The sequence below is a fragment of the Hyperolius riggenbachi genome, chromosome 8 (assembly GCF_040937935.1).
Source record: "Hyperolius riggenbachi isolate aHypRig1 chromosome 8, aHypRig1.pri, whole genome shotgun sequence".
Classification (NCBI taxonomy): Eukaryota; Metazoa; Chordata; class Amphibia; order Anura; family Hyperoliidae; genus Hyperolius; species Hyperolius riggenbachi.
In genome coordinates this window covers 110446451-110474407 of record NC_090653.1, presented here as the reverse complement: position 1 = coordinate 110474407, position 27957 = coordinate 110446451, and the positions used below count along the sequence as shown (strand labels likewise).

Sequence of the window (27957 nt, the reverse complement as noted above, 5' to 3'; positions counted from 1 at the left end):
AAATCTATTAAAATGCTGTGTGCAGTGTGCAGCAGTAAGATTCCTCTATGATAAGATTTTGATCAGATAGAGAGAGTTCTATCTGATGAATCTGGTAGGGATCCAGTGTATGATCACTTAGTAAGGCTAGATTTCCATGTAAATGCTGTACTGTAGATTGCGTGGAGGCTCCTCATCATCCGGTTCATAAAATGTAATACAAGAAGTCTCAGCAGCACTTGGCGAGCCAGCCTGCTGGTGTCAGTAGCACCACAGAAGCGCCAGTATTGAGCAGCAGGCGCCAGCAGGGGTCGCTGTGACATGTCGCCCTATACGGTCCAGCAGTGAATTCTCCTATTCCGTCTCCGCTGCTTCCCGGAATAACATAACTTCCTGCCTGTCTGCGGGGCTCTCATATCTATAGAATAATACTCATATAGTATAGGGATATGTATACGGGAAGGAAGAGGCGGAAGAGTACGCACTAGTGACAGCGCAGAGTCCCTGCAGCGCTGCTAAGTAATGAAAGCCCGGAGTATCCAGCGCTCTGAGCTGCTCGTATGAGCTGCTCCATAATCCCCACCCCCTCTGTGGAAGGGGCGGGGTCACGGCATGATGATGTTAGTGAGGGGGGGCGGGGAGAGCCGGGGATTCCATGCTGCAGTGCCATACTACTAGCTTCATCATTCATGTGCGGGCGGGGGGCTGATGATCAGCTGCGGGGGGACAGTGTGTGTGGCCCGGGCTGCCTGATCCCTGGGGGGCTACTGTGTTCTGACATGCAGCAGCCTTGCTAGTCTACTGCTGTGCTGCCTGCCTGCCATAGAAAAGAGCTCCTACTAGAGAATCTGCCATGCAGCCTCCTTCCTCCTGACATGTCTCCGGCTTCCTCCTGACACCCCGCATCCTGACCTGTAACACCATGTTCCGCCAGCTCTGCCACCGCCTGGTGAGTGATCTGCCTCATTACTATAGGACCCCTATGGGAGAGATGTACAGGAGAACCATGCGCCAGTATCCGGCACTGGAATACTCGCCAGCAGAGCTTGCAATCTAGGAGAGGTTAAACCTGTCAGTGATGTATCTAGTGTCTGAGAGCCTCCTTATAATACTCTCCAGAAGAGCTTGCAATCTAGAAGGAGAGGCTAAACGTGTCAGTGCTGTACCTAGTGTCTGAGAGCCTCCTTCTAATATACTCCAATATAAACCTGTCAGTGTTGCATCTAGTGTCTGAGAGCATCCTTATTGCAAACGCTGAAAGCCTCATACAACCTGATTCCCCCATTCATTTGCTTCAATCCTAAAGGGGATTTAGGTTTTAGACACACTTCATATTATCTAATGACTACTTTTTATAATTTTAATATTAGACCATACAAAATTCCATTGGTAGATCAACTGATTGGTGAAAGAAGGACAGGTGGTCTCTAATGTATACTTTATTGGACACTATGTAGGGTACTGGCATGTCTGTTTCTTATGTTCTACTAGCCATGTAATGCCTGGTACACACCATGCAATTTCCCGTCAGATCCATGGGTTGAATTGATAATTTCCATCAGGTCCGATCAGGCTTGCGGTCGCTTTTTTGATCAGTGCTGCACAAAATCCCTGAACTGATCTGTTGGAAATGATCGATTCGTTCTGTTGAACTGGCAGGAAATTGCATGCTGTGTTCCAGGCATTAGAATATCTGATCTGTTGTGACCAAATATTTTTTAGTATTACGCATTAGTAATACGAAATCTTGATAAGCAGCAGTGTTTGTAATTTGCTATAGGCTGTGTTGTCCTGTGTGTGCAGGATAATGCTGTAGTCTATTGTCCTAAAGATCTTCAGGATGCATGCATTGCAGTGCGGTGTATATTGAAGCCAGCGCTGTTTCCTGGGTGACAGCTATTTCACTGCATGGTACAAGATTCACTATAGGATATACAATGCACTAAAGAGACTGACACCTCTTAATTAAGAGCAGACATATATGTGAGAAGTTGCTTGAATCATGCCCTTTGTGTTAATGTGCAGCCTAGAACAACAATCCCCATTGTGAATATGGCTCTGATCTCTTGCTTTTAGTGGGGTTGGTCTAGATAATTTTCTAGTCTAGTGTTTTCTTAGTGTGTCTGCTTAACCTGCTTGATTTGTTTGTTTATTTACTCACTGCAGCCACTACAGTTGTATAAATGTCTTCTCTGTCTACACATTAGCCATGTAGTATGTTTGCTGGTGTTTCCCTATTCATTTAGCACAGTAGGTGTTAGCAGAATGCTGTTTCCTTTCTCTATTGTTCTTTATGGCATGAACACATGGCAGAGCTGTCACTGATGACAGCGATAACAAAGCAGACAACCAGAAAAGAATCACTTGAAACCTTTACCTGTGTTCTATATTTGCTATTCGGATAGTTTGAGTAGTAATGCTGAGATGTGGCTTGAGGCTTCAGAAAACTGAGGGGTGATCTACCAGCTCCAGTATAAAGTTGTGTCAACGAAATTGCTTAGTTACGGTTACAGAGTACCCGATAAGCATACAGATACGCTGATTTTCTCGCCACTGAGCACATTCTGTGGGCCAAATTAAAGAGCACTATCGTGAAAAGCTGTACAATTTAAAATGCATGTAAACACATACAATTAAGAAGTATGTTTATTCTACAATGAAAAGCAGTATAAATTACTTTTTTTCCCCTAGGCTGCTTTCACTTACAGTTGTTAGTAGAAATCTGACAGAACTGACAGGTTTTTGACTAGTCCATGTCTTCATGGGGTATTCTCAGCAATTTTATTCTTTACAAAAACACTCCCTGGAAAATATCTATACGAAGATGCAGGCAGCCCCCATACCTGTTTGCACTCTATTCTGGCATTTGGACGGAGCAAATGCCATTCACTAAGTGCTTTGAAAATAAAGAAAACCTTCAGAATCTCCCATGAGCAGATGTGTCAGTCCAAAACCTGTTAGTGCTATCATATTTCTACTACCTATTGTAAGTGTCAGCAACATGGGAGAAAAGTAATTTTTAAAACATTTTACTCAGGGAGAAATATACTTTTTATTTATGCGTTAAATAATTTTTTCGTGAGACTAGTCCTTTAATGTGGAATTCAGGATCCAATTTGTCCCATCGGAGAGACAGTAGGACATTTATAGGAGAGGGCTCCATTGACAACGGTTACAGTAAAACATTAAAGCTAGAAGCCTACTGTACATTTAAATAACCCTGACTACCTGTCTTCTGGAATGTCTCTTGCCTTGCAGGCCAGAGGGTATTTGTGAGGTCTAAGCAGAAAGCATGTCTGTGCAAGTTACAGCAGAGGCATTGTCTAACATGGTCATCATTATTAGGGACAGCTGTAGACATCCACACACTACATTTTTAACCATTTTAGTAATTGATTTGTGCTAGGTACACACATACAATCTCCTGTCAGATCGACAGGTCCAACTGGTAACTTCCTACATGTCTGATCATGATAGCGATTGATAACAGGAACGATTTTCAAATCACTGCTGCACAAAATTAATTCCATTATTGATCAGGAGCATATCGGACATGCTAGAAATTATCGGTTCGACCCGTCAATCTGAGGGAAAATTGCATGGTGTGTACATAGCAGAATGCAATGTAAATCATCTGAGGTGGAATTTATTTCCTTTTAAAGTGCCCTCGATCCATTGCTGTCACCCCCATAATCATTATTCGACCGAACGGTTGGAAGCTTCGGAAGTCTTCAGGAGACAGAGTGCTCCCAAAGCCAGATGGCTCCATACTGCGCTTGCGTGAGCGCCCGCACCCATGCACAGTACGGAGCCACCAATCTTTGGGAGCACTCAGGCTCCTGAAGACTTTCGAAGCCTCCCACGGCGGCAGCTTGGAATGGTCTACAATAAGTTTTTTTCAAAAGACCAATGTCCATCGTCCTTCCAAGGGAAAATTATCATTGGTTCACTGAGCAGTGAAAATGTTGCCATGTGCTCAAGGAGGATTCCCTTGTGCGCAACACGGATACACTCATCTTTGGAACTAATCGCCATTCCGAGGAACAATTTGCATATCTGTAATCATCCCTACCAATCACCTATCGCCCGTGATTGGCGGCAATCGCGGCCGTGAGAACACTGCCATTAAGTTAGTATTGCGCTAGCGCTTTAAAAAGTTGTAGGACTTCTGCGATTTGCAGGAATCACCAGCTAATCGCCCCAAGTGAGAATGGGACCTAAATGCTGCCAGGGCTTTTCTCAGGTAGAAGTTTTAAAAATAAAAAGCCAGTCTAGTCTGCTACGGTAATACCGCACTACTCGCTTCTCGGCCTTTTGGCTAAGATCAAGTGTAGTATCTGTTCTTGAGGTTTTTGGGAGGCATGTTACTGGGAACCCGGGCTCGTCTCTCCCGGGGAGGACGCCTTGAACGAGTTGAGCAGAGGTCCTGGTCTACCCTCAGCTCCTCCAGTAAAGGTGTCCATCCTGGTTCATAATTCTCAGGGGCTGATTGAATGGATCTATACCATGGTCGAGGCTGAATGGCTGAGGGCTTTGCTTAGGCGTACTGCCCCTGGAAGTGGCGCTCCAGGTGCACCTGAAAAAACCTGAGATGTGGCAGATCTCAGGCGGAAGTAGGGTGCTTTGGTCTGTACTGCCCATATGCATAGCCAACTAACGCAGCTCCCCGGCCTTTTGGCTAGGGAGAGTGCGGAATTTTTATCACTCCGGCCGCAAGGTCGGGGCCAGCTTGCTGGCACCGGGGACTTCGGTTCCCAGGGGACTTCGGTTCCCACCCGGCTCCCTCTCGGGGGAGCCACCCGGACCATGTGGGATGCCACATGGCCAGGCCCTTTGGGTAACCACTGGGCACAGTCGGGGTCCTCCTCGGAGGACCCCAGGATCCTCCAACCCCTCGGGTGTTGGAGGATGCCACCCCCTGAGCCGATGGCAAAGGGGGAAGGTTCCCTTCGGGGAACAACCGGAAGGGCCCTGCTGCATTGTGGGGCCCGTGGCTACTCATGCACGTTTTGCGGGGGTGCTTTAGGGCACTCACGCTTTTTCCGTGCATGGGGCAAATAGCCTTGCTTACCCGGGACCTCTGTTGCATGCAACAGGGGCCAAGAAAGCTTAAAAAAAAAAAAAAAAAATACCGCACTACTGCATTAAAAACAATCACTGTGCAGAGCAAACAGCAAGTGGAAGCATCTGACCACAAGAATGACAGGACTACATCATGAAGAGCCCAGGCAGTCCAGGAGTTCAGACAAACATTTCATATTCAGCGGATGTTTGTTTACAACACATATGTAGAAGTGCATTTCCAGCTTGATGTTTGTGGTTGTCTGACTGCAGAGGGACTAGGAAGAAGTGCAGGAGGCAGGCATAAGGCTCATACACACGTCAGATTTTTCCAAATGACCAGTCGGTTGGACGTCAAATCGGGCATGTGTACATACGCCCGATTTGACGTCCGTTTGGAAAAATCCGACGTGTGTATGTACCTTTAGTGCCACTGATCTCCAGGTAGAGCAATTGTAATCAGGATCATTCTTTGTGTGCATTTGCAAAGAATTCCCTATTATGCAGCGCTTGTTTACTCCGGTGACATAAATAAGGCAGTCTGCAGTCCAGATAAATTGGGCATGTCATTCTATGTCTGTAGTTATCACAATTCAGGTCAGTTTGTTTCCTGAGAATTTTTTCATGTCTGCTTGCTTTTGAGTTTTTACATCATTGTCTTGTCTTACAGTACTTTAGATTGCCACCAAATGTGGCAAAATGATCAATCCTTCTCTGCATCTTATCATAGGCCTAGTGCACACCGGAGCGTTTCCGCTGCGGTTTGCGATCTGCTTGCGGGTGCGGATCCGCTAGGGTAATGTATTTCAATGGGGTGGTGCACACCAGAGCGGGAGGCGTTTTGCAGAAACGCATACTCCCGGGCTGCTGCAGATTTTGGATTGCGAATGCGTTTCTGCCTCAATGGTAAGTATAGGAAAACCGCAAACCGCTCTGAAAAACGGCACTTCAGAGCGGTTTGCCAGGCGTTTTTTGTTACAGTAGCTGTTCAGTAACAGCTTTACTGTAACAATACATGAAATCTACTATACCAAAACCGCTACACAAAACCGCAAAACGCTAGCTGAAACGCTGCAGAAAAATAAGAAAAAGCGTTTCAAAATCTGCTAGCATTTTGCGGATCTGCTAGCGGTTTTTGGTGTGCACCAGGTGAAAGAGAGGTCGAATCCTTTACCCTCCATTCCCCCCCCCCCCCCCCCCCCCCCCCCACCATACTCACCCTATACATCACAAACGGATATTTAATGGATTTCACTATGAAATCTATCAAATCAATCAAACTGCAGTGTTGCACTGCTCGATACAGTTCAATGCTATGGGCCGTCAATCTACCGCCCTATCTGATTGACATGTACGTTGTATATTTATACAGATGCATTTGCTGGGACCCAAGGACTGAGTTTACTATATCCAGAGGTTTACTATAATGAGATTCTACTGTAGCAGAACACCATTCAAACTTTTAAACACAGCACTTTGTTCTTCAGTGGAAAACTTCTTGCTTCAGTGGGCAGCTTCTGGCCTCATCTGAAGAGGTGATAACATTATCTTTTGTTTACATTCCTTTGTCAGATACATTTAGGAAACATTAGCAAACTGCTGAAACTGAGCTGAGAAGCAGAAAGAGCTGAGAAGTGATCACTAACTAGATTTTAACATATAAATACAACAGCTATGCAATAAAATGCAATGGCAGCTTTCAGAGCAGATAAACTGTTCTTTGGGAATTTGTAAACAGACAATATTACTTGTGCACGAAAGCAAATATAACTGTGCGGGTAATAAAAAGTAGAAAAACACATTTTTATTGAATGTTCTGTGAGTTTTATCCCACTTTAAGGGCCCTCTTCCACTAGCAATCGCAAACCGCAGCTATTGCAAATTTTCATTAGTTTTGTTATGCGATTTTGATTTTTCTTTTGCATTGCCTTATCACTCTTAAAATCGCTTCAGAAAGCGATTGCGATTTGCAAATAGAATCACTATAGAGGACAATACTTTCATGATTTCTATGATGAAGTAGCAACCCTAGCGATTTAAAAATCACTAGCGATTTTGCGATTCAGTTGTGCAGTGGAAAAGGGCCCTTAGGCCTCGTTCACATTATTTAGCGCAGATGGATGTGCGATCGGAACGCAACGCGTCCGATCGCACGCCATCTGCGCTACTATGCGCTGCGCTGCAGATCCCATTCATTACAATGAATGGGATCTGCGCTGCGATTACCAAAAATGCGTGCAGCACACGATAGCGCAATCGCGCTGCCATGTAGCGCATATGATGGGAACGGTAGAAGGGCTGTCTATGCCCTTCTACCGTTCTTGCGCGTCGCACACTATACGCGCTGCCAAAATGCGCACGGCAGCGTGTATAGTCTGAACGAGGCCTAATACAAGTATGTCTTGCCGATCTTCACACTCCACCCATTTCAATGTTTGTTTTGGACCCTTTTATGCTAGACACATACCATGCAATTGTCCTTAAAGAGACACTGAAGCGAAAAAAAAATTATGATATTATGATTTGTATGTGTAGTACAGCTAAGAAATAAAACATTAAGATCAGATACATCAGTCTAATTGTTTCCAGTTCAGGAAGAGTTGAGAAACTCCAGTTGTTATCTCTATGCAAACAAGCCATTAAAGGGAAGGTTCAGGGAGGGTGGGTAAAAAATAAAAATCAAATTCCACTTACCTGGGGCTTCCTCCAGCCCGTGGCAGGCAGGAGGTGCCCTCGCCGCCGCTCCGCAGGCTCCCGGTGGTCTCCGGTGGCGCGCCCGACCTGGCCAGGCCGGCTGCCAGGTCGGGCTCTTCTGCGCTCCAAGGCCCGGAACTTCTGCATCCCACGCCGGCGCTCTGACGTCATCGGACGTCCTCCGGGCTCTACTGCGCATGCGCAGAACTACTGCGCATGCGCAGTAGAGCACGGAGGACGTCCGATGACGTCAGAGCGCCTGCGTGGGACGCAGAAGTTCCGGGCCTTGGTGCGCAGAAGAGCCCGACCTGGCAGCCGGCCTGGCCAGGTCGGGCGCGCCACCGGAGACCACCGGGAGCCTGCGGAGCGGCGGCGAGGGCACCTCCTGCCTGCCACGGGCTGGAGGAAGCCCCAGGTAAGTGGACTTTGATTTTTATTTTTTACCCACCCTCCCTGAACCTTCCCTTTAAGCTCTCCGACTAAGTTATGGCCCATACTCACGGGCAACTATTTGGCATGTCGCTAGCACACGGGAGCGTGTGCGCAACATGCCGGCGACAGCTCGTCGCCAGGTCCCTCCGCATACACACGGCGGACGGACCTGGCAACTGATGCGGCGGAAGCTGTCGCTGTTGTCCCTCCCCTCCCCCCCCCCCCGCCGGAAGCGCCGTGTATTTACAATTATGTTGCTGTCGCTAGTCCGCTTACTCACGCGGACTAGCGACAGTTGTGGCGGCGACTGTCGCCAGGTGATTGACCACGCCAATCACCTGGCGACATCAGCGACGGGCGACAGTTCGGGGTGCGCGCCCGAGCAACGCCGCATACTCACGGTTGACCTGTCGCCGCAACACGCGCGTCCCGCATGTTGCGGCGACAATTATAGCCCGTGAGTATGGGCCATTAGTCGTGGAGAGGGCTGTTATCTGACTTTTATTATCTCAACTGTTCCTGGACTATTTACTTTTCCTCTGCCAGAGGAGATGTCATTACTTCACAGACTGCTCTGAAAGAATCATTTTGAATGCTGAGTGTTGTGTAATCTGCACATATTATAGAATAATGCAATGTTAGAAAAAACACTACATACCTGAAAATAAAAGTATGAGAATATTTTCTTTGCTTCTAATCTTCTAGTAATTATTCATAGTACACAACCAATTCATTATATCATATTTTTTTTTTTCACCTCAGTGTCTCTTTAAGATTGACGGGTTGAACCAATAATTTCCAAATTATGAATTGATTTTCTGATCACTACTACTCAAAATTGATCCCGTTATCGATCGGGAGCAGATTAGACTTGTCGATAATTATTGGTTTCCCTCTTCGACCTGATGGGAAATTGCATGATGTGTACCTAGCATAAAGCCTTACAATGTTGAGTTTAGCACTTGACATAGACTAGCAGTACCGTATAGAAAACCTCAGAGTGATGGGCTTGCTGAGCAGGAAATAAGATTTACAGTAATTTCTCATTAGTTGACCACATCCTCCATCAGAGGGACTGAATGTCATTGTTGAACAAGGACAAATGAGAACCTCTACATGCAGTGTTATTAGACTGTATCTATCCATCACTTTAGACATCCCATTAAATGCAGAACACACAGGACAACTAAGTTTTGTAAAACTTGAAACTTCTGTTGCTCAAACTTGTGGTTGTTTTAGGTGACCATTTGAAGTCTGTCCCCTGTTCACATCCACTGCTGGGTTGTTTTTTTTTTTGGGGGGGGGGGGGGGGGGGGCAGTCAGCTGTGATCAATATGGATATTTTGTTTGGTTTCAGTTAGCCATTAAAAGGGATTATCTTTTACAAAACATTGTTCTTTCTACCTATATATATTGTTTGGTTTCACAAATCCAGACGTATGGGCTAGCCTCAGAGCCACAACAAGGCCAGTCTGATGCTGGTACCCTTACACTAATGGTGGTTAGGAACCCTATGCCAGTAAGTAGTGCATCCGCAAAAACTCAAATCTGTGGATATATGCAACCAACTATCTCTGTTATTTGAAGGAGGCCGGTGTGTCTGCTGACTTTGTGAAGTGAGCTGTGTTTACTTGCATTTAGTAACTAAGAATGCAGTACATTGGTAACCATCAGAGCTATGGAGTTGGAGAAATTTTTGAGTACCTGGAGTCGGAGTCCTAATGAATTTAAACTGTAATTAAAGTAGAAAATATCAGGGCTGTGCAGTCGGAGTCGAGGAGTTGGGGCAATTTTGGGCACCCGGAGTCGGAGTTGGAGTCTGAGTCGTGGTTTCAGAAACTGAGGAGTTGGAGTCGGAAGATTTTTGTACCGACTCCACAGCCCTGGAAAATATGATCTATTTCTCAGATAAGTCATCATAAACCTCTACACTGGCCTTCCAAAAAAGGACTTGTACCTCCTACAGCTGATACAGAATACTACATGAAACAATACATTCAGTGCCCTATTAAGTCCCAATCCGGACAATATATCCTGCGGGGAGTGTTCAAAATTCCACTGTGTTATGTCACTTCTTCACAGTCAATTCCACCACCACACCATGTGGAAACAGACTCACCAGATAAAAATGACCTCAATAGGTCTAGTTGCGCCTTGGGACACTTAGGGCCGTCCCCCACCTCCTCTGGTGACGTCTGCTTGTCCTAGATAGTTTCTTCTATATGTGCACCTCCATATGTATAGGTGTCCGCACGCACAGCAGTCGCCTCCGCCACTTCGGGTTACGTCCGGAAGTGAGAGACACAACATAGCGTGGGACCCCGAGCCGTAACCCGAAGTGGCGGAGGTGACTGCAGCGCGCGCGGACACTGGGACTAGCCAAGAGGGGATAAATACGGCAGCCGGAGCCCAGCTTAAACGGGGGAGAGCCCGTGATAAAACTCTGGGCCCTACTAACAAGTCAGCATATTGTAAGTGCAATTGCTTTTTACAGTACAATAAATTTTTACAGTTTTACACTATGTGGAGTTTATCCATTTGAGGGTGACTATACATATGGAGGTGCACATATTGGGACTTAATAGGGCACTGAATGTATTGTTTAATGTTGTGTTAGCGCTACCTTCTGTGAGCAAAACAGTTGGAATTATATAGAAGGAGCAGCACCAACTGTATGCAATTGTTTACTGTCCAGCAATTTGGTTGTGGCGTTCATCTCTAACTTTAAGGTTAATGATACAGAATACTGCTGCCAGACTGCTAACCAACCAACCCCGTCACTGCCACATAACGCCAGTCCTGCACTCCCTTCACTGGCTACCTATAGGTTGGAGGGTCCTATTCAAGATCGGCCTACTTACATTTAAATTTACTGAATAATCTGGGCCCTGGATACATGAGATATGTTGCAGCTGCATAGCAATCCCTGCATTCTCAGATCCACAGGTTCTAATAATTTAGTCATACTCAGAGTCCACTTGGAAACTGTTGGTCTCAGAGCCCTCTGTAATGCTGCCCCTACGTTTTTCGAACTCCTTTAAATATTACACAGCCACATCAACCCCACATGTAGACAGTCTGTTTCAGGCTTTTGGCCCTCATCAGTACATGGCAGGAATTGATATAGCTGTATGGGATAGGGCTTGGACCAGTACAACAGAGTAACCAAGCAGCTCGGGGTGTCTCAAACCACTAGGAATGTATAGGGGGATAAAAGAGACCAAAATGCCCTCTTAAAACAGAAGTAAACTTGCAATAATTCAGCTATAAGGTTACCCACAATGCACCAGTACTGAATATGCAAATTATCTCTTGTTGCCCCTGTAAGCTAAGCAAGCATCCAGAATCGCTGGTGTATAGCAAGCCTATAGCTTTAAATTAGTAGGAGGGCTTTTTCCGGTCTTTTTTTTATCCCCCTATACATTCCTAGTGGTTTGGGTCATCCCGAGCTGCTTGGTTACTCTGTATTTAAAAACCGATCGAAATTCAATCAGTTGGTCATTTTAGGGCAATAGATTTCTGGAAAATTCGAGCAGAGAGATAGAATCTGCCAGGCATCGAACAGCAGTCGATAAGCGTATGGCTGAAAGATGTTGTGACACAAAACCTCTTTTTTTTTTTTTTTTTTTTTTTTTTATTTTAAAGAAAGGACTGACTACCTGGAGAGCTCTTTAAACCGAACTGCTACTTTCAAAAAGTATTATTTCAGCAACAAAAAAAGCTGTTGGAGGTGAATACAGTGTTCTTGCCTTCTCCCTACCTGTATTTTCCCAGCTTCCTTGATATCCCGGTCCCATGCTGATGGCAACCTCAACTGAAAGAGATATGGAGGCTGACATATTTATTATCCTTTTCAAACAATACTAGTTGCTAGGCCTGAACGATTTTAGGGAAAAATTGAATTGAGCGATTTCTGGCCAAAATTGCGATTTCGATTCGATTTACGATTTCCTTCAAATCAAGCTTTGTCCCCCCTCCCCTTTGTGCCTGTCTGTTCCCCCTCTGTCCCCATCTCTCATTGTGCCCCCTTTGCCTCTTCATGCCTCCTCTTGGTCTCTCTCTTGCCTCCTTTGTGTCTCTGTGCCCACTCTCTTTCTCTCTGTGCCCCCTCTGTGTCTCTCTTTGTGCCCCCTCTGTGTCTCCTGTGTCTCTCTCTGTGCCTCCTCTGTCCCCCAAGTTGTATCAGTTCTGGACATAGCTTCAAGCACGAGTCCAGCGATGCCCGTCTATCCACTTTGCCTCCTGCAGGCTCTAATGCACGGAATACTTCCTGTATATCATGTGACATACCGGAACCCGAAGTTTTGCCAAGCACAAAAGGCGGCAGAGGGCGATAGAGGATGGAAGGTATGTCAAACGCTGCGGGCACTGGGACTTTGGGAAAGTTTGAAGGCGCTTCTTCAAACTTCCTCTTGTGGAAATGACGTGATCGCGATATTCGCCGCTTTGACGATTCTGAAATTGTGATCTTGGTGATCGCGATTTCGATTTAAATTCGATTTATCTTTCAGGCCTACTAGTTGCCTGGAATCCTCCTGATCTCTTTGGCTGCAATTAGTGTCTGAACCTTACCTTGATAAAGTCAATTTTGTGACAACTATATTTAAAAAAATCAAAATGCATTAAGCACATAGGACAACGCGTATCACATCGAGAGTTGCTTTATCAGCTTAAGTGAAAGTGCTAAAGGGAGATCTGATCACAGTCAGCCCTGCGCACAGGATTTTTAGCTGTAGGAGCCTTCTGTCACAAAAAGTTAACATGAGCACTAATTTTTAGATCTGTGCTCACAGATGCTTTAACTTTTCTATATATTCCCATGTCTTGCATATAAATTTTATCTGATGATCAGAAAATATTGTATTTATAGTGTAGTAGGGTATGCATTGTCTTGAAGGGAAAACTAATTATTCTCCTGTACAGTCTTGTTACTTAGCTCTTGCCTTAGTATGCCTGAAATGTTGAAGAGTAGGTTTCCAAATCACCGTGTTTATATCTGTAGGCTGTGTTTTGACTTGAAGATCTGTATTATGAATCCACACCTAGGATTATTCTGACGCTTGCTAAGGGGCAAGTAGGTTTCCATTGGCCAGAACTGATGCTTTATTGATGTCTGACTACTCGTGCAAAACTTAGTGACAGGATTTCACATCAAGAATATTGGTTTCTATGCTCATGCGTTGCTTCAGCTTAGCTTCAGATTGACCCAGCTCCTAAATCCTTCTGCTGTCCCCCACCCACAAGGCCTAAACTGCAGAGGTTGGTCGCCATGACCATGATCAGGATAATCCTTATATGGAATAAATGTTGCCTTTATTGAAGGTTGTGAGCAAAAAAGGCTGGCACCACCCAAAGTAGAAAAGTAAAAATTAGCTCTTTATTGATCAGTCATTAAAATGAGAGCATGGTCAAAAATAGGCTCTATCGCCTTTATTGAAGGGAAATATTTACTAGATATCAGTTCATTTTATTTACTGTGGTAGTAAAAGATTTGTTGTATTATATGTTTAATTCAGAGTGCAGTCATTTCATTCAGGGACCTAGTCATAAAGAGACATTAGCCCTTTGGTTGTAAAAAATAAAATAAAAAAAATATTATTATTATTATTATTATTATTATTATTATTATTATTATTATTATTATTATTATTATTATTATTTATTATTTTTGTCTGGCTGAGTTAAAACTGTTTTGCTCACATGATGTTGAAAAGAAATTGATATTACTGTAATTTCTTACTTCTATTAAGCAAACACCTCTGGCGACATTTTAAAAACACAACTCCAGTATGATTACAGTCAATCTATTCTGTACCTTATGTAAATATAAGGTTTTCACCTGCTCACCCGTAGATGTCAAATATCTTTAAACCCCAATCCCATCTGGAAAACTTTTGTGGACATTTTTGCTTGAAGACTTTGCAAACAGGCCATATCTCTGTGGCCATCCCCACCTGTGTTGCCATCCTCAGCTTGGACACAGCCTACTTGGCGGTGCCGAACTGGGGCAAGCCGTGAAAACAAAGCTGGGCGTGGCCACAGTTAATTAGCCATGCTCCTTCTAAAAATACTGCTTTGGCAGTTTTCTGCCTTTGCACAGATTGCTAAAAGATAGACATTTGTTAATGAGAGGAGCCTCATAGTGAGCCTCAAACTCTTTTTCACTTTGGAATTTGCAGTGGAGGTCAACTTTAAGCATGCTTAGGTAGTCTAAGGCTAACCATACATATATATTTTTCTGATCGACTTCAGACCGAAGCAAACACCTTGAATTTATTGCTCCTACATATTCAATCAATTCACATTCAAATGATTTTGTATAGTTTATTGTTCAAAAGTCTGATCAGGCACATTACTAAATCTCTCCTACGTTGTGGGTGATCAATGGCAAACAGCTTTGCTCTGCATCCAGTATCACTTGTGGCTTGACCAATGCTTGATTTCAGCAGAAACGAAGTTTCCTGTGTAGGCTAAGAAGCAATTGCTATCCAGTTGCATTCCGATCGGATAGTGATTGATCGGCTTGGCATATCGACCCATGTGTAGCTAGCTTTCCATATTAAATAATTGTCTAGTTCAGCTGCCTGCCATTCACCTATGTGCCAGCTAACCCCTCAAAGTAATATCAGACTACTCAGTTGAGAAGTGACTTGTTTCTGAGTTTCTTCTCAGCTACAGCCTGCAGCATTCCGAGAACAGCTCTGGCTAACTGCCTCCAGTGAAATGAATAGCAGCACTTAGCAAAGCAGTTACACAGCTTTTTACCCTCCTATTCGTTGCTGAGATGATGGGAGAGCTGCCAAACTTCTTTCTGAACTTCATGGCAAGCTGGTGCACAGACAGTTGAATGGTACAGCTCAGCCACCTGTCAGTGCCCAGCCTAGGAAATACCATGATGATACTGCCTGTGTGCTCTCAGTTCAGAAGGCTGAACATTTGTGTTTCATTGTGTTCCATCATAGTGGAGAAGGAGATCTAAAAGGACAGGAAGCCTGTAGAGCAGCAGCGCAGTATTTGGAGAATGAATGGGATCTGGGTTTCTGAAGGAGATTGCCTCCTGATGGATATATTGGGTACTGGAGAAATATTAATGTTTAACATTTTCTTTGCATTTGAAAAATAAAACTAATAATTGTCTTTAAAGGACAACTAAACTGAGAGGTATATGGAGTCTGCCATATTTATTTATTTCTAAACCATACCGCTTGCCTGGCAGCCCTGCTGGTCTATTTGACTGCAGCAGTGTTTGAATCACACCCGAAACAAGCATGCTGATCTGCTGCATGCTTGTTCAGGGTCTATGGTTAAAAGTATTCGAGGCAGAGGATCAGCAGGATAGCCAGGTAATTGGTACTTACCAATTACCTGGCTATTTTGTCCTTTATTGCAAAAACTCTACTCTTTGCTTAAAAGTAAGAACCTGAAAATGCAGTTTATTTTTCTCTTTGACTTCACAAGTTATTCTCTGAATGTCATACCTTGCTTGTTATCTTAACCGTTGCTACTTACATATTTACTTGGTACACACCCTCGCTATGTTTAGATGACTTTCATTTTATTAAGCAAAACTTCAAGCTTAAAGTACATGTGTACAGAAAACAGCAGTGCAAGCCTTTGTGACGGTGTCTTCCTATATGCAGTCTAGGAAGAATGGACCTGGGTGTGCTCTGATTTATAGATTATAAAATCTTTGGATAGTTTTTGCAGCTGTTAGGCCTTGCTCACACCATACACGTTGCCATGCGCATTTCGGCACGCAGTATGGTGTGCAATCTGCAATAATATCAGAAGTGCTTAGACTACACTGTCTGACATTCAGACTGTGTGCTGTGCAGCAGTGTAATCACACTTCTGCATGCATTTTCGGCAAATGCCATGCTGAACTATTCACTGTGGTGAATGGGATCAGCATTGCAATGCAGGTGGTTTGTGTTGCTTACCGATCACACAGCTATCTGTGTTTCCTAACACAGATTGCCTCAGTTTTCTTGAAAATATCAATGAGGAAATGTTTCATTTTGCTTTCACAGCTGAGTGCTGTTTTTTCCTCTTGTTTCTGCAAGTTTAAAGTACTTCTCACAAACACAGCAGATACAGGGGCAGACAAAGCTGTTCAGGTGGCAAAGAAAAATACCCATCTATTTGTCTATTTCTCGTACATTCCTGACAAACTCAATCACTCTGATCCAAATCTGCTAGAAATTGATGCCTCAATGTGACAGCCAGATTGATAATTCAATCAATGTCAGGCAGAATTGAGCCAATCGTACTGGACGAATGATGTCAATCGGCGATGGGTCTGGTGCAGCAGTAGGACAAAAGCCCATAGCGTTACATTGTATCAAGCAATGCAACGCTGCAGCTCGATAGGGGTTTTTTAAAAAAAAAAAATTGTCTTTTTTTATAGGTGTAGTATAGAATGAATAGATCTCTCTCTGATCAGATTTAGATCAAAGAGGGAACTATATTTTGGCCAACATTGGGTGACCATCTCAAAGCATATGTAAACCTTAAAGGAAAATTGTAGGAAACAAAGTGCCAAATTTGGGTACTTACGTAGGTAGACAAAAGACACTGGATAAACCAGATGCTTCCAACATCTCTCTTCTCCTCGCCGTCCTCCGCTGGGTCCAGCTGAAAAGCATTGACAAGTGTTCACCGATGGCTCACACATGTGCAGTAATGTGGACATACTCAGGCTTCGGGTGCACAAAGCCTCCTTCCTGCACGGTGGGAAGGACCTTATTGGGGCTCCCATTGCTTGATCGCCCTGCCAGAGAAGGCCAGAGAAAGTCTCTGGAGGATCTAGAGCAGGAGTAGGGAACCTGTAGCTCGGGAGCCAGATGTGGCTCTTTTGATGGCTGCATCTGGCTCACATACAAATTAGTAGCAGTTGATTCACTACTAAGCTACACTGATCAAGCAGCGCAGCACAAATCACATTTTCAAGGTAGGCACGCTACTGCTTTAGCATGCACTACTAACTTACTTGCGCTACCCCAAAATGAACGGCTGCTCCATTTGCTCCACTCTGCACCCTGTCAGGTCCAGTGACATTGTAGGTCGAGATCCCCGCACTTTGATTGACCCAATAGGTTGCCTGTCACTTGACAGGCAGACTATTGGGCCAAAGTGCGAGGATCTCGTCCTACAAAACCCAAGTCAGCTAGCTAATAATACAAGCTGTTAGTCTGTATTTCTCCTGTCTGGCTCTTGGTGAAATTGCTGATGTTGTTGAAATCCAAGAGAAGCTGAAGACGTCTCTGACACTTCCTCTGCCCGGAGGATCAACTGTATAAACCTCACCATGGCAACAGGGATGTGAGCCCTCTGCTGCGCATGCGTACTGTCCCAGTTTGAAACATTTTGTATGGTTCTCACAGAATTGCATTTTAAAATATGTGGTGTTTATGGCTCTCTCACACCAAAAGGTTCTTGGCCCCTGATCTAGAGGCCTCCCCCTCCAAGGAGCAGAGCTGTGGAGTCGGAGCAATTTTGGGTACCTGTAGTTGTAGCCGGTGCTTTCATAAACTCATGGAGTCGGATGATTTTTGTACCACATCCCTCCACATCCCTGAGTCGGTACCAAAATCATCTGATTTTAACTCCGACTCCTCAGTTTATGAAACCTCCGACTCCAGATACCCAAAATGGTTCCAACTCCGACTCCTTAGTCTGATTCTTACCAAGGTTGTGGATTTGGTACAAAAATCATCCCACTCCGACTCCCGACTCAGACTCCTCAGTTTATGAAACCTCTGACTCCAACTCCAGGCACACAAAATTGCTCAAAATTGCTCAGACACTAAACGTTTATCTAAACTGATGGTATGCAAAGCTCACAGGTTTGCTTTAAAGCAGGGGTCTCAAACTCGCGGCCCGCGGGCCATTTGCGGCCCTCGATACAATATTTTGTGGCCCCAGGGCCCCAGAGCTTGTAGGGGCCCCCAGTGGCTACAAGAGAAAAAAATAAATTTCAAATCGGCCTTATAGTTTTTGAGAAAATCGATTTTAAAGTTGCAAAGGAAAAAAATACACATTTAAAAACCCGCCGACTTTAATGGTTAATAGCAAATCCACCTTAAATGCTAGAAACCCTAAATTTGCAGGATATGTTAAGGAGATCATTAGGAATAAGAGGAAAAAACAATTTTTCAAAAAGACCTTATAGTTTTTGAGAAAATCGATTTTAAAGTTTCGAAGGAAAATAGTATACTTTTAAATGCGGTAAATGTCACTTTTAGTAGCAAGCCTAACGGTAGTGTAATTTTACATGTATCAAAAGAAAGAGCAATACATTTCCTGACAGGGTTTCCAGGGGGTCCATACGCAGCCGCTGCGCTTTGGCCAGGGATCGCTATACAGCCGCAATATAGCTGTATGAAGATTCCTGGCATTTTATCCTATTTTCCCCCAAAAAATTTTTATGTTTAGAGTGTGGGAATTTTTTTTTTAAATTATGTGGGGTCCCCCCTCCTGAAACTTTTTAACCCCTTGTCCCCCATGCAGGCTGGGGTAGCCAGAATGTGGAGCTCTGACCGATTGGGGCTTCACACCCTGACTATACCAGCTGCAAAAAAGGTCCCTTAATGCCGATTTTTGTTCCAGGTTATCTGTTGGGGGGAGGCAGGTTTATTTTGCTCTGGGGCCCCATTGTTGCTTAAACCGGCCCTGCCTGCCGGCAAAAGCAAGAGAGACACGGAAGCGAACTATATTTGCCCATTTTACCTTATAGTTCGCTTCAGTGCTCCCAAGTAATCCGCCGCATCCCCGTCGCTAAACAAGGGCTGCAGACCCCCAAATCCCCCGCGCAAACATCCACGATTGCGCTGAGGGGCAGAGCTTCCAGCTGTAGCTCTGCCCCTCCTGACGTCAATCGCCGAATGGATCGCCGCCTCTCCCCCGCCCCTCTCTGTGAAGGAAGAGTGAGAGGGGTGGGCAGAGGCGGCGATCCGCCGCGATTGACGTCAGGAGGGGCAGAGCTGAAGCTGAAAGCTCTGCCCCTTCCAGGAAATGCCAGCGGATTGCCCCCCGGGGCGATTTGGGGGCTCTGCAGCCCTTGTTTTCCGGCGGGGACACGTGAACTCCCTTATGCGGCCCAGCCTCATCCTGACTTTGCCTCCTGCGGCCCCCGGGTAAATTGAGTTTGAGACCCCTGCTTTAAAGGGACACTTAAGCCAGAAAAAAAAAATGTTTACTCACCTGGGGCTTCTACCAGCTCCCTGCAGCAGTCCTGTGCCCTCGCAGCCACTCACTAATCCTCTGGTCCCCCACTGCCAGCTAGTGTCGTTTTTGCCGACAGGCCCGTCGGGACTAATTACAGTCGGGAATGCGGAAAAAGCTACGCGTGGCCAGTCCTGACGGGCCGGTCGGCAAAAACGAAACTAGATGGCAGCGGGGAACCAGAGGGTTAGTGAGTGTTTGCCAGGGCACAGGACTGCTGCAGGGGGCTGGTAGAAGCCCCAGGTGAGTAAAACTTTTTTTTTTTTCTGACTGAAGGTTCACTTTAAGATCTGAGGCTAGCAGCAGACACTACTCTTTTCAAAAAAGGGAAGTCTGCCGTAATGAGGGACATGGCTTATAAAAAAAGGAAGCACGAGTCTAATGGGTGATAATATAGCTGACTGCTGTGGTGGGAAGATCTTACTACCTCGCTACTCAGCTCACCAGATGCCACCTACAGTTAAACATGGCTTTTTGGGCTTATTGACCCTTTAAAGTGGACCTGACCTCTTGCACAGGAAAGAAGGAAAACCTAGATATGCACTTAAATATGTATTTAGAGAGTTTAGCCGCTCAAATTCCCCCTCATCTATCACTAATCACAAGTTGTAATTTGATCTCTCAGCTGTCAGTTGGATGTCGCAGTAGAGCAGTTAATTGAAAAACGCAGTATGTTAGAGAACTGCGCATGCGCAGGACTCTTACGGCGACCAGCATGATGACGCACACCGGGGGCAAGCTCCTGTGACTCAGCCGAAGTTGCTGGATTACCGGAGTCGCCAGCAGGACCACAGAAGAGAGGAAGAGGATGCAGGCCCGGTATACCTCGTGGGCTGCGGGTGGCTAAAGGAAGCCCTAGGTAAGTCCCGTTTTTCATTTTAGCCCACTGCTCAGGGTACCTTTTTAACAATATGTAGTCTTCCATGAAGGAAGTAGACACACGGTAGATTTATTGCAGGATTTGTATCCTCCATAACAATGAGATGTTTTTCTTCAAAGTTTGTATGTTGCGTATCTTTTAGAGCAGAGAGGAAGTTCTGAGTTGATGTCCACTTTAAGGCATCTTTGCGACAGATGGATGAACTGCACGCTTTTCGACCAGTTTAGTGTCCCATCTGCTGCCTTAGAGCGCCATTCTGGTCCAATGTAAATGCAGCCAAACGGCAGCGGTTGTAACACCAGGCGTGTCAGTGCTTGACATGTGGTTGTGTTACACCATGGCAGAAACCCGCAACCTGTTGCGTCTGAGCATGGCTGCCCTCAGATGTGACTATGGGAGGTCCGGCAGTCCACTGGTAATCAGCGCTAAGAAGTGCCCACCTGGTGCAGGGGATCAGCTGACTGCCTGTCTGTGAGAGGCCCCTGGGTCATTTAGGATTTTTATCTCCTGTTCGTTTTCCCTGGCGAGAAATTAGTGAGACAGAGACAAGCGCTGAATTATTGCATTCAATAAAAGGAAGTCATACAAAGTTGAGTTTGATAGCTGGCAGCAATCGGAGCATAATGCTGAGGTTTTTCATTTACAGGTGACTTACAGTTATCCTTGGAAGGCGGAATCTGGCATCACCACAGTCGATCACAATTACTATGTCCTAATCATTCCTTGCAATAAAATTGACCAAACGGAACATTAAACTTCAGAATTTTTCTTATGGGTTTGTGCTCCAGCTGAGGTTATTTAAAAGTTAAATTTTTTTGTTCTCTTGAGTTTTGTAGATAAAAGCTTAAGGCAGGGATTACACTTGTGCCTCGAAGTTCAGGCGATTCCTTGCTAGCGTTTTTCCTCACGTTATGTGCCTTTGTGTGCAACTGAACGTATGTGGTTTTTATACGGTAGCCAGTGAATCCCAATGAGGAATCACATGCGTTGTACGAAGAAGTAGTGCAGGTTGTAATTTCTTTTTTTTTCTAAAGCGGACCTAAACTCAGAATTTCCTCTATGCTCTAAAAACTAAATAGCATAATAACCTTTACAGAATACAGCTGATGCAATCACTTCAATAGATCTGCAGTGTGTCTACTTCCTGCTTTTATGGAAACCGATATATTATCATCCTGTGTTAGCAGTTCTACTAAGGCGACCGACTGACACAGTTGAGAGATCAAACTACACTTGTGATTAGTCACAGATGAGGGGGAAAGACAGGCTTAATTCTCTAAATACATACAGGGTGCATTTCTCTGTTTTCCTTCTGTCCTTTGCAAGAGTTCAGGTCCACTTTAATGCTATACACAATTGCTGAAGTTTCCTGAAAATGCACCAAGCCCATAGGAAAGCGTTACTCGTGTTTTCGCATGAGATTTCACATTGCAGCAGAATGCATACGAATTTAACAAGTGTGATCCCTGCCTGAATGTTCCTGGTTATCTTTCAATTTTTAATACATGTATTGCTGATCTGGTTATTAACAAAATCTTTCTGAGGCTAAGCGCTAGAGGGCGCTACACCCACCTCTTCATAAAACCATTTCCACTCGACCAAATTTTGTTTCATCGCTGTATATTTTTTGATAGTATGTAAAGCGGGTAATAACACGCTTTGATTTTCCTTAAAAGATTCAACCACAGTAATCAAATCTGAAAGACATCTAGAGCACCATGAGCCACATTACAGTAGTTGTAATTTTGATCGATGTGTGGCAAAAAAAATCAATCAAAATTATGATCGGATAAAATTTTTCGGTCAATTGGACACGGGGTGGAAGCAGCAGAAGATTGATGGCCCATAGCGTATTGATTGAACGGTTCAATGCTGCAGTTCCATAGATTTTCAGGAAGGACTCGATCCCTCTATGATCCTGGGCTGTGGAGTGGGTACAAAAATCATCTTCCGACTTCAGGTACCCAAAATTGCTCCAACTACCCAACTGACTCCTTATGCTAGGTACACACAATATGTTTTTGCGTTCTATATAAAATTGCCGACATGTCTGATATTACCGGTACTTTCGATCATCTTACCGCTCAATTTCTCATAGAAGTGAATGGAAATTGATAAGAAAAGATAAAAGAATCGAATGGAAAATCGACCCCAAAAAAAGGAATTGTGTGTACCCTAGCATTAGTCTTACACTTACCAGGTCTGTGGAGCTGGTACAAAAAATCATCAGACTCCTCAGTGTTATGAAACCTCCCACTCCAGGTACCTAAAATTGCTCTAAGGCCCAGTGCACACCAAAACTGCTAGCAGATCCGCAAAACGCTAGAGGTTTTTGTAGCAGATTTTCAGAGCGATTCTAGGCATGTTTAGAGAGTTTCTAACCGCTAACCGAAACCGCTACTGTTACAAAAACGCCTGGAAAACCACTCTGATCTAGCGTTTTCCAGAGCAGTTTGGCCTGGTGCACACCAATAACCGCTAGCAGATCCGCAAAATGCTAGCAGATTTTGAAACGCTTTTTCTAATTTTTCTGTAGCGTTTCAGCTAGCATTTTGCGGTTTTGTGAAGCGTTTTTGGTGTACTAGATTTCATGTATTGTTACAGTAAAGCTGTTACTGAACAGCTACTGTAACAAAAACCGCCTGGCAAACCGCTCTGAAGTGCCGTTTTTCAGAGCGGTTTGCATTTTTCCTATACTTAAAGAGACTCTGTAACATCAAAAACATCCCCTGGGGGGTACTCACCTCGGGTGGGGGAAGCCTCCGGATTTTAATGAGGCTTCCCACGCTGTCCTCTGTCCCACGGGGGTCTCGCTGCAGCCCTCCGAACAGCCGGCGACAGACCCGACTGTCAGTTCAATATTTACCTTTGCTGGGTCCAGCGGGGGCGCTGTGGCTGCTTTCGGCTCCGAACTACACGGAAATACCCGATCTCAGTCGGGTCCGCTCTACTGCGCAGGCGCCGGAAACTTGCGCCTGCGCAGTAGAGCAGACCCGACGGCGATCGGGTATTTTCGCCTACTTCGGAGCCGACAGCTGTCCGAGCGCCTGCGCAGGAGCCGGGAAGGTAAATATTGACGTCATCTTTCACGGAGGGCTGCAGCGAGACCCCTGAGGGACGGAGGATGGCGTGGGAAGCCTCATTAGGATCCGGAGGCTTCCCCCACCAAAGGGGAGTACCCCCCAGGGGATGTTTTGATGTTACAGATCCTCTTTAACATTGAGGCAGAAACGCATCCGCAATCCAAAATCTGCAGCAGCCCGGGAGTATGCGTTTCTGCAAAACGCCTCCCGCTCTGGTGTGCACCAGCCCATTGAAATACATTACCCTAGCGGATCCGCACCCGCAAGCGGATCGCAAACCGCAGCCGAACCGCTCTGGTGTGCACTAGGCCTTTGAGCTTTTCCTATACTTTACATTGAGGCAGAAACGCATCTTCAAACCGCATAAGTGCTGCAGGAGCCACATTTGCGGTTTGCTAAAAATCTCTAACCGCTGGTGTGCACCTTCTCATTGAAATACATTAGCCAAGCGTTTTCACAGGCAGAAGCGGTTTGCGGAATGCTTCAAAAACCGCTCGGTGTGCACCAGGCCTGACTCCACAGCCCTACTGTGATCAGATTCAGATCAGAGAGGGATTGATCCGTTTGCTGCATTGGGTGGTAATCTACACCTGTATGGGCACCTTTACAGATCCTGGAGAATTCTACTGACCTGCATATATGGAATGGATATTGCAGTGGAACTCTGCTGGTCATCTTGTTCCTACCCTTTTTGCTCTTAGTCCTTTTTCCGTCTTGTGCGGTACATTAACTTGTAGATTCCTAGTATAGGGTATCTAACAGGTGAAGGCACAGACTGAATCTCTCAGAGGAGATTGCAGCATATAAACTGACAGTCTGTGGTGCAAAAAGTTGCAACGGTCTGGGCACCTGCCTTGGTGTATAAACATTGCATAAGCTGGCAGAAGCACATGGATTACATTTGTGCCTTTTTTTTTCTTTTTTTTTTAACTTGCTTTCCCTTAGGTAATATGCAGGGAAGTTTTGGCAAACGTTATTGCAGTATCTTGTTGCAGAGCTGGTGAAACAAGTGCCTGTCCTTATCCTGTTTGTACGTGACTCCCAGGATTGGGAAACCGGAAGAAATGTGCATCACTTATATGAATGGACCATTCACTGCAGAAAATTAGGAATCTTTCCTCCTATAATAAATAGAAACTTCTGTAAGCTGAACTGGACTAATCAGGACGGTATGAATCAGGCACTGGAGGGGAAGGGGGGGGGGGGGGGGGTTTGTGGTTGAGCAACTAGAGTCGCCCATCCGACACCCCTTCTTTCTTTTTTGGCATTATGTGGACCCCTTAAGGCATGGGGGGGGGGAGGGCTCTGGCTGCTTAAGCACCCCCCTTTTTTTCTGGCATCATGTGGACCCCTTAAGGCATGTGCATGGGGGGTGCCTTTGGGTGCTCAAGCAACCCCCCCCCCCCCCCTTGCTTTTTTTTTCTGCCATCACGTGGGCCCCTATGAATAATACCCTCGCAGCTTGATTAATTATACAGCTGTCAGGTAATTAATCATTGCGTCTGAATCAGATTAACCCTGGTTCAGTTCAGTGTAAACGGACAGTGCACAGAAGTTATTGAGCGGACTGGCGTGCCAAGGTCCTCCCCAGTGTGCCTCCAGGGCTCTCTCCGCATACAAGCAATGCAGGATCATCGCTGCCAGTGCTTAACATCTTCTTTTATTCAAAATCTGTTTCTTGTGTAAAAAAAAGCTTAAAATATAAGAGACCTGTCTGCTGATCATGCAGCAACAGCATGCTGTCACTGGCATATGCTCTTTTTCAAGCTGCTTAGCATACTGCCTGAAACAGCAGGTTGTTGCTGCGTGATCAGCAAACGCATCGGATTAGCCATGTGCAAAGATCCGGTTCTGCTCATAATGATAGTTTTTTTTCACCCAGCATCCTAGCCTGTCATACTAGGAGAGAAATGGAGAATGTAATACATTTCTTAAAGGACAACTGAAGTGAGGGGTATGGAGGCTGCCATATTTATTTCCTTGTAAGCAATACCAGTTACCTGCCTGGCTGTCCTGCTGATAGTCTGCTGCTAATATTTTTAGCCATAGACCCTGAACAAGCACGCAGCAGATCAGGTGATATTGACATTATTGTCAGATCTGAAAGGTTAGCTTCATGCTTGTTTCTGGTGTTATTTGGACACTACTGCAGCCAAATAGATCAGCAGAGCTGCCAGGCAACTTGTTTTGTTTAAAAGAAATTAAATATGGCAGTCTCCATATATTTCTCACTACAGTTGTCCTTTAGTACTAGGTACACACCATGCAATTTTCCATAAGATCGACGGGTCTACGCGATAATTTCTGAAATGTCCGATCTGCTACTGATTGAGAATGGGATTGATTCTGAGCAACGTTGATCTGAAAATCGATTCGTTATAAATCAGGGGCAGAGTAGACATGTCAGATATTATCGTTTCAAACTGTCAATCTGATGGGAAATTGCATGGTGTGTACCTAGCATAAGGCTAGGAGCACACTAGTTTGAATCGTGCGGTTTTCCTCATCATTTAAAACGCACACAATTGCAGTGGCGCACACGTGAGGTGACAAGACGGGCGGGGGGATTGGACCGTAGAACCGTCCCGCGGATTGCTTACGGGTTGCTTGCGGGTTGGGTGTTGGGGGGGTCGCCGCGCTGTACACACGCCTGGTTGTCGGCTGAGACGGTCGTTATCAGCCATCTCAGCCAACTTAAAGAAAACCTGTACTGAAAATAAAAGTCAAAATAGGCATACACAAGTCATACTTACCTTCCATGTAGTCTACTCCTCAGTGTCTTTCTCCTGTCCTGCATCCTATTTGTTCACTATGATCAAGGGAATTTTCCGTCCTCCATTTTGAAAATAGCCATTACCCATAACAGCTTTCTGGTCAGCACACAGTTAAACTGTAACATCGCCCACTTGAGCCATAGGGAAACATGGACATTGCCTGGTACATCAGTTTTCCTCTCAGCTATAACTGACAGCAACTGATATTTTACTGACAGCAACTGATATATTTCAGATCTGACAAAATATTGTCAGAACTGGAAGGGATTATTGTCAGAAGAAAATGGTGAGCTTCTGAGAGGAACTGATGGCAAGGTAACTATGTAACGTTCATTTGAAGTTACCTCATGTGTTTATTTTAAATATTTTTACTCAGTACAGGTTCTCTTTAAGTCAGGCATGTGTATGAAGCTTAAGGTTTGTGTTTTGCAGATAGGTATATTCTTATTGTGCAGCTGCAGTCTTGTATTCTAATGCACAAAAAGCAAGAACATTAAATGAGACCTACACTGGTGCTCTCACATTGCTCCCTCATCTCAAGGTCTTATCTATATTAAATGGCGCTCTTTTTCCAGTAGAAAAGCATTATCTCTACCACCAGGAAAGAGAATGACAGTTATCTGTGGTTAAGGACAGTTCACTTGAGTTTGGCCTCACATTTACCCCGCACGGAAAACCACCAGCAGCAATTTCTCAGGCACACCAAACTCCGTCTAAGAGCTGGTCCACACTAGGTCCGGAAACGTATCCGTGGCTGAGTTTTTCAAACCTGATGAAAAACGGAGTCCTGGATACTAATGTTTAAAATAGCAGCCAGCCTCACCCAAGTAAAAAACGGATCCGTCTGCGTTTGCGGGGACCCGTTTTCAAAACCTGAACGGAAGGTCCGGACCTGCTGCATTTTCACGCAACGGATCAGGACCACAGATACACGCAGGGGTAGTGAAAAGCAATGAGAAAACGCAACTCCAGCTCCACAGGCAAAAAACTGATGTGAAAACGGATAGCCTGAGCTTTATGATTGGCCCAAAAAAATCCTCCCACTCCTTCCTAATGATAGAGACGTTTTCTGTCAGGGAAAAACTGAACGGAAACTGATGCAAAACTGATGCACCTTCATCAGTTTGCAGTACGGAGGTACCTCCCCTAATCTTCCCCTGATCCGGACTGCAGTGTCCGGCCTGCAACTGGGTCTAGTGTGGACCCACTTTAAATGTATGACGCATTCATTCATCATTCAACTGTCGATCAGTTTTTCACCCTGGCAGATGTATCACAGTTACAAATGTTGGGAGGAGACCTAAGCAGCAGTGGACCATCAATGCAAATCCTCATTGTGCTGTTTGCATGAATGAGCTACTGTATAAACCTAGTACCCTGTACCAGTATGTCTTCTGTCACCAGTAATCTTCTGATGAGTCCAGCTACAGACCTAATTCATGGGGCTGCTGCTTTTGCAAGAGCAAGACTCTGATCAGACCTCCAGATAGGCACATATCCTATCCACCCCTTACCCCCCACCCAGGATCCGCACCCTCTGAGTCTTTGAAGCCTTTGAATGTTGTGCCTGTCCAAAAAGAGAGCCCAAAGAATTTCAGCCAAAATTGCAGAATATCATCTAACAATGGAAATGAGAATATATTTGCAGTGATCTTAAGCATAGTAAAACATTTGGTAAGCTGCGTTTTTCAGTTTTGGTCAGGAACCAGTCTGACAAAGGCTTTTTATAAGCCGAAAGCTCACTGTTTACTCATCTCTAAGTTAGCCAATAAATGGTATCATCCTGATTCAAAACTCCTTGCTTTTACTGATGGCTAACACGGTACAACAC

General features: G+C 45.0%; 1 protein-coding gene and 1 pseudogene across 1 annotated transcript in view; both read left to right on the top strand.

The window, feature by feature from the left end:
• Positions 1-669: 669 nt before the first annotated feature.
• The window catches only part of ATP11C (ATPase phospholipid transporting 11C), a 293155-nt gene continuing 265867 nt past the window's right edge, over positions 670-27957 (top strand). Inside the window, exon 1 of the mRNA XM_068251002.1 lies at positions 670-928. Coding sequence (XP_068107103.1) covers positions 902-928 — 27 coding nt within the window. The 5' untranslated portion in view covers positions 670-901. The remainder of the gene's footprint in view (positions 929-27957) is intronic.
• Positions 4278-4385, top strand: LOC137529176 (U2 spliceosomal RNA; annotated as a pseudogene).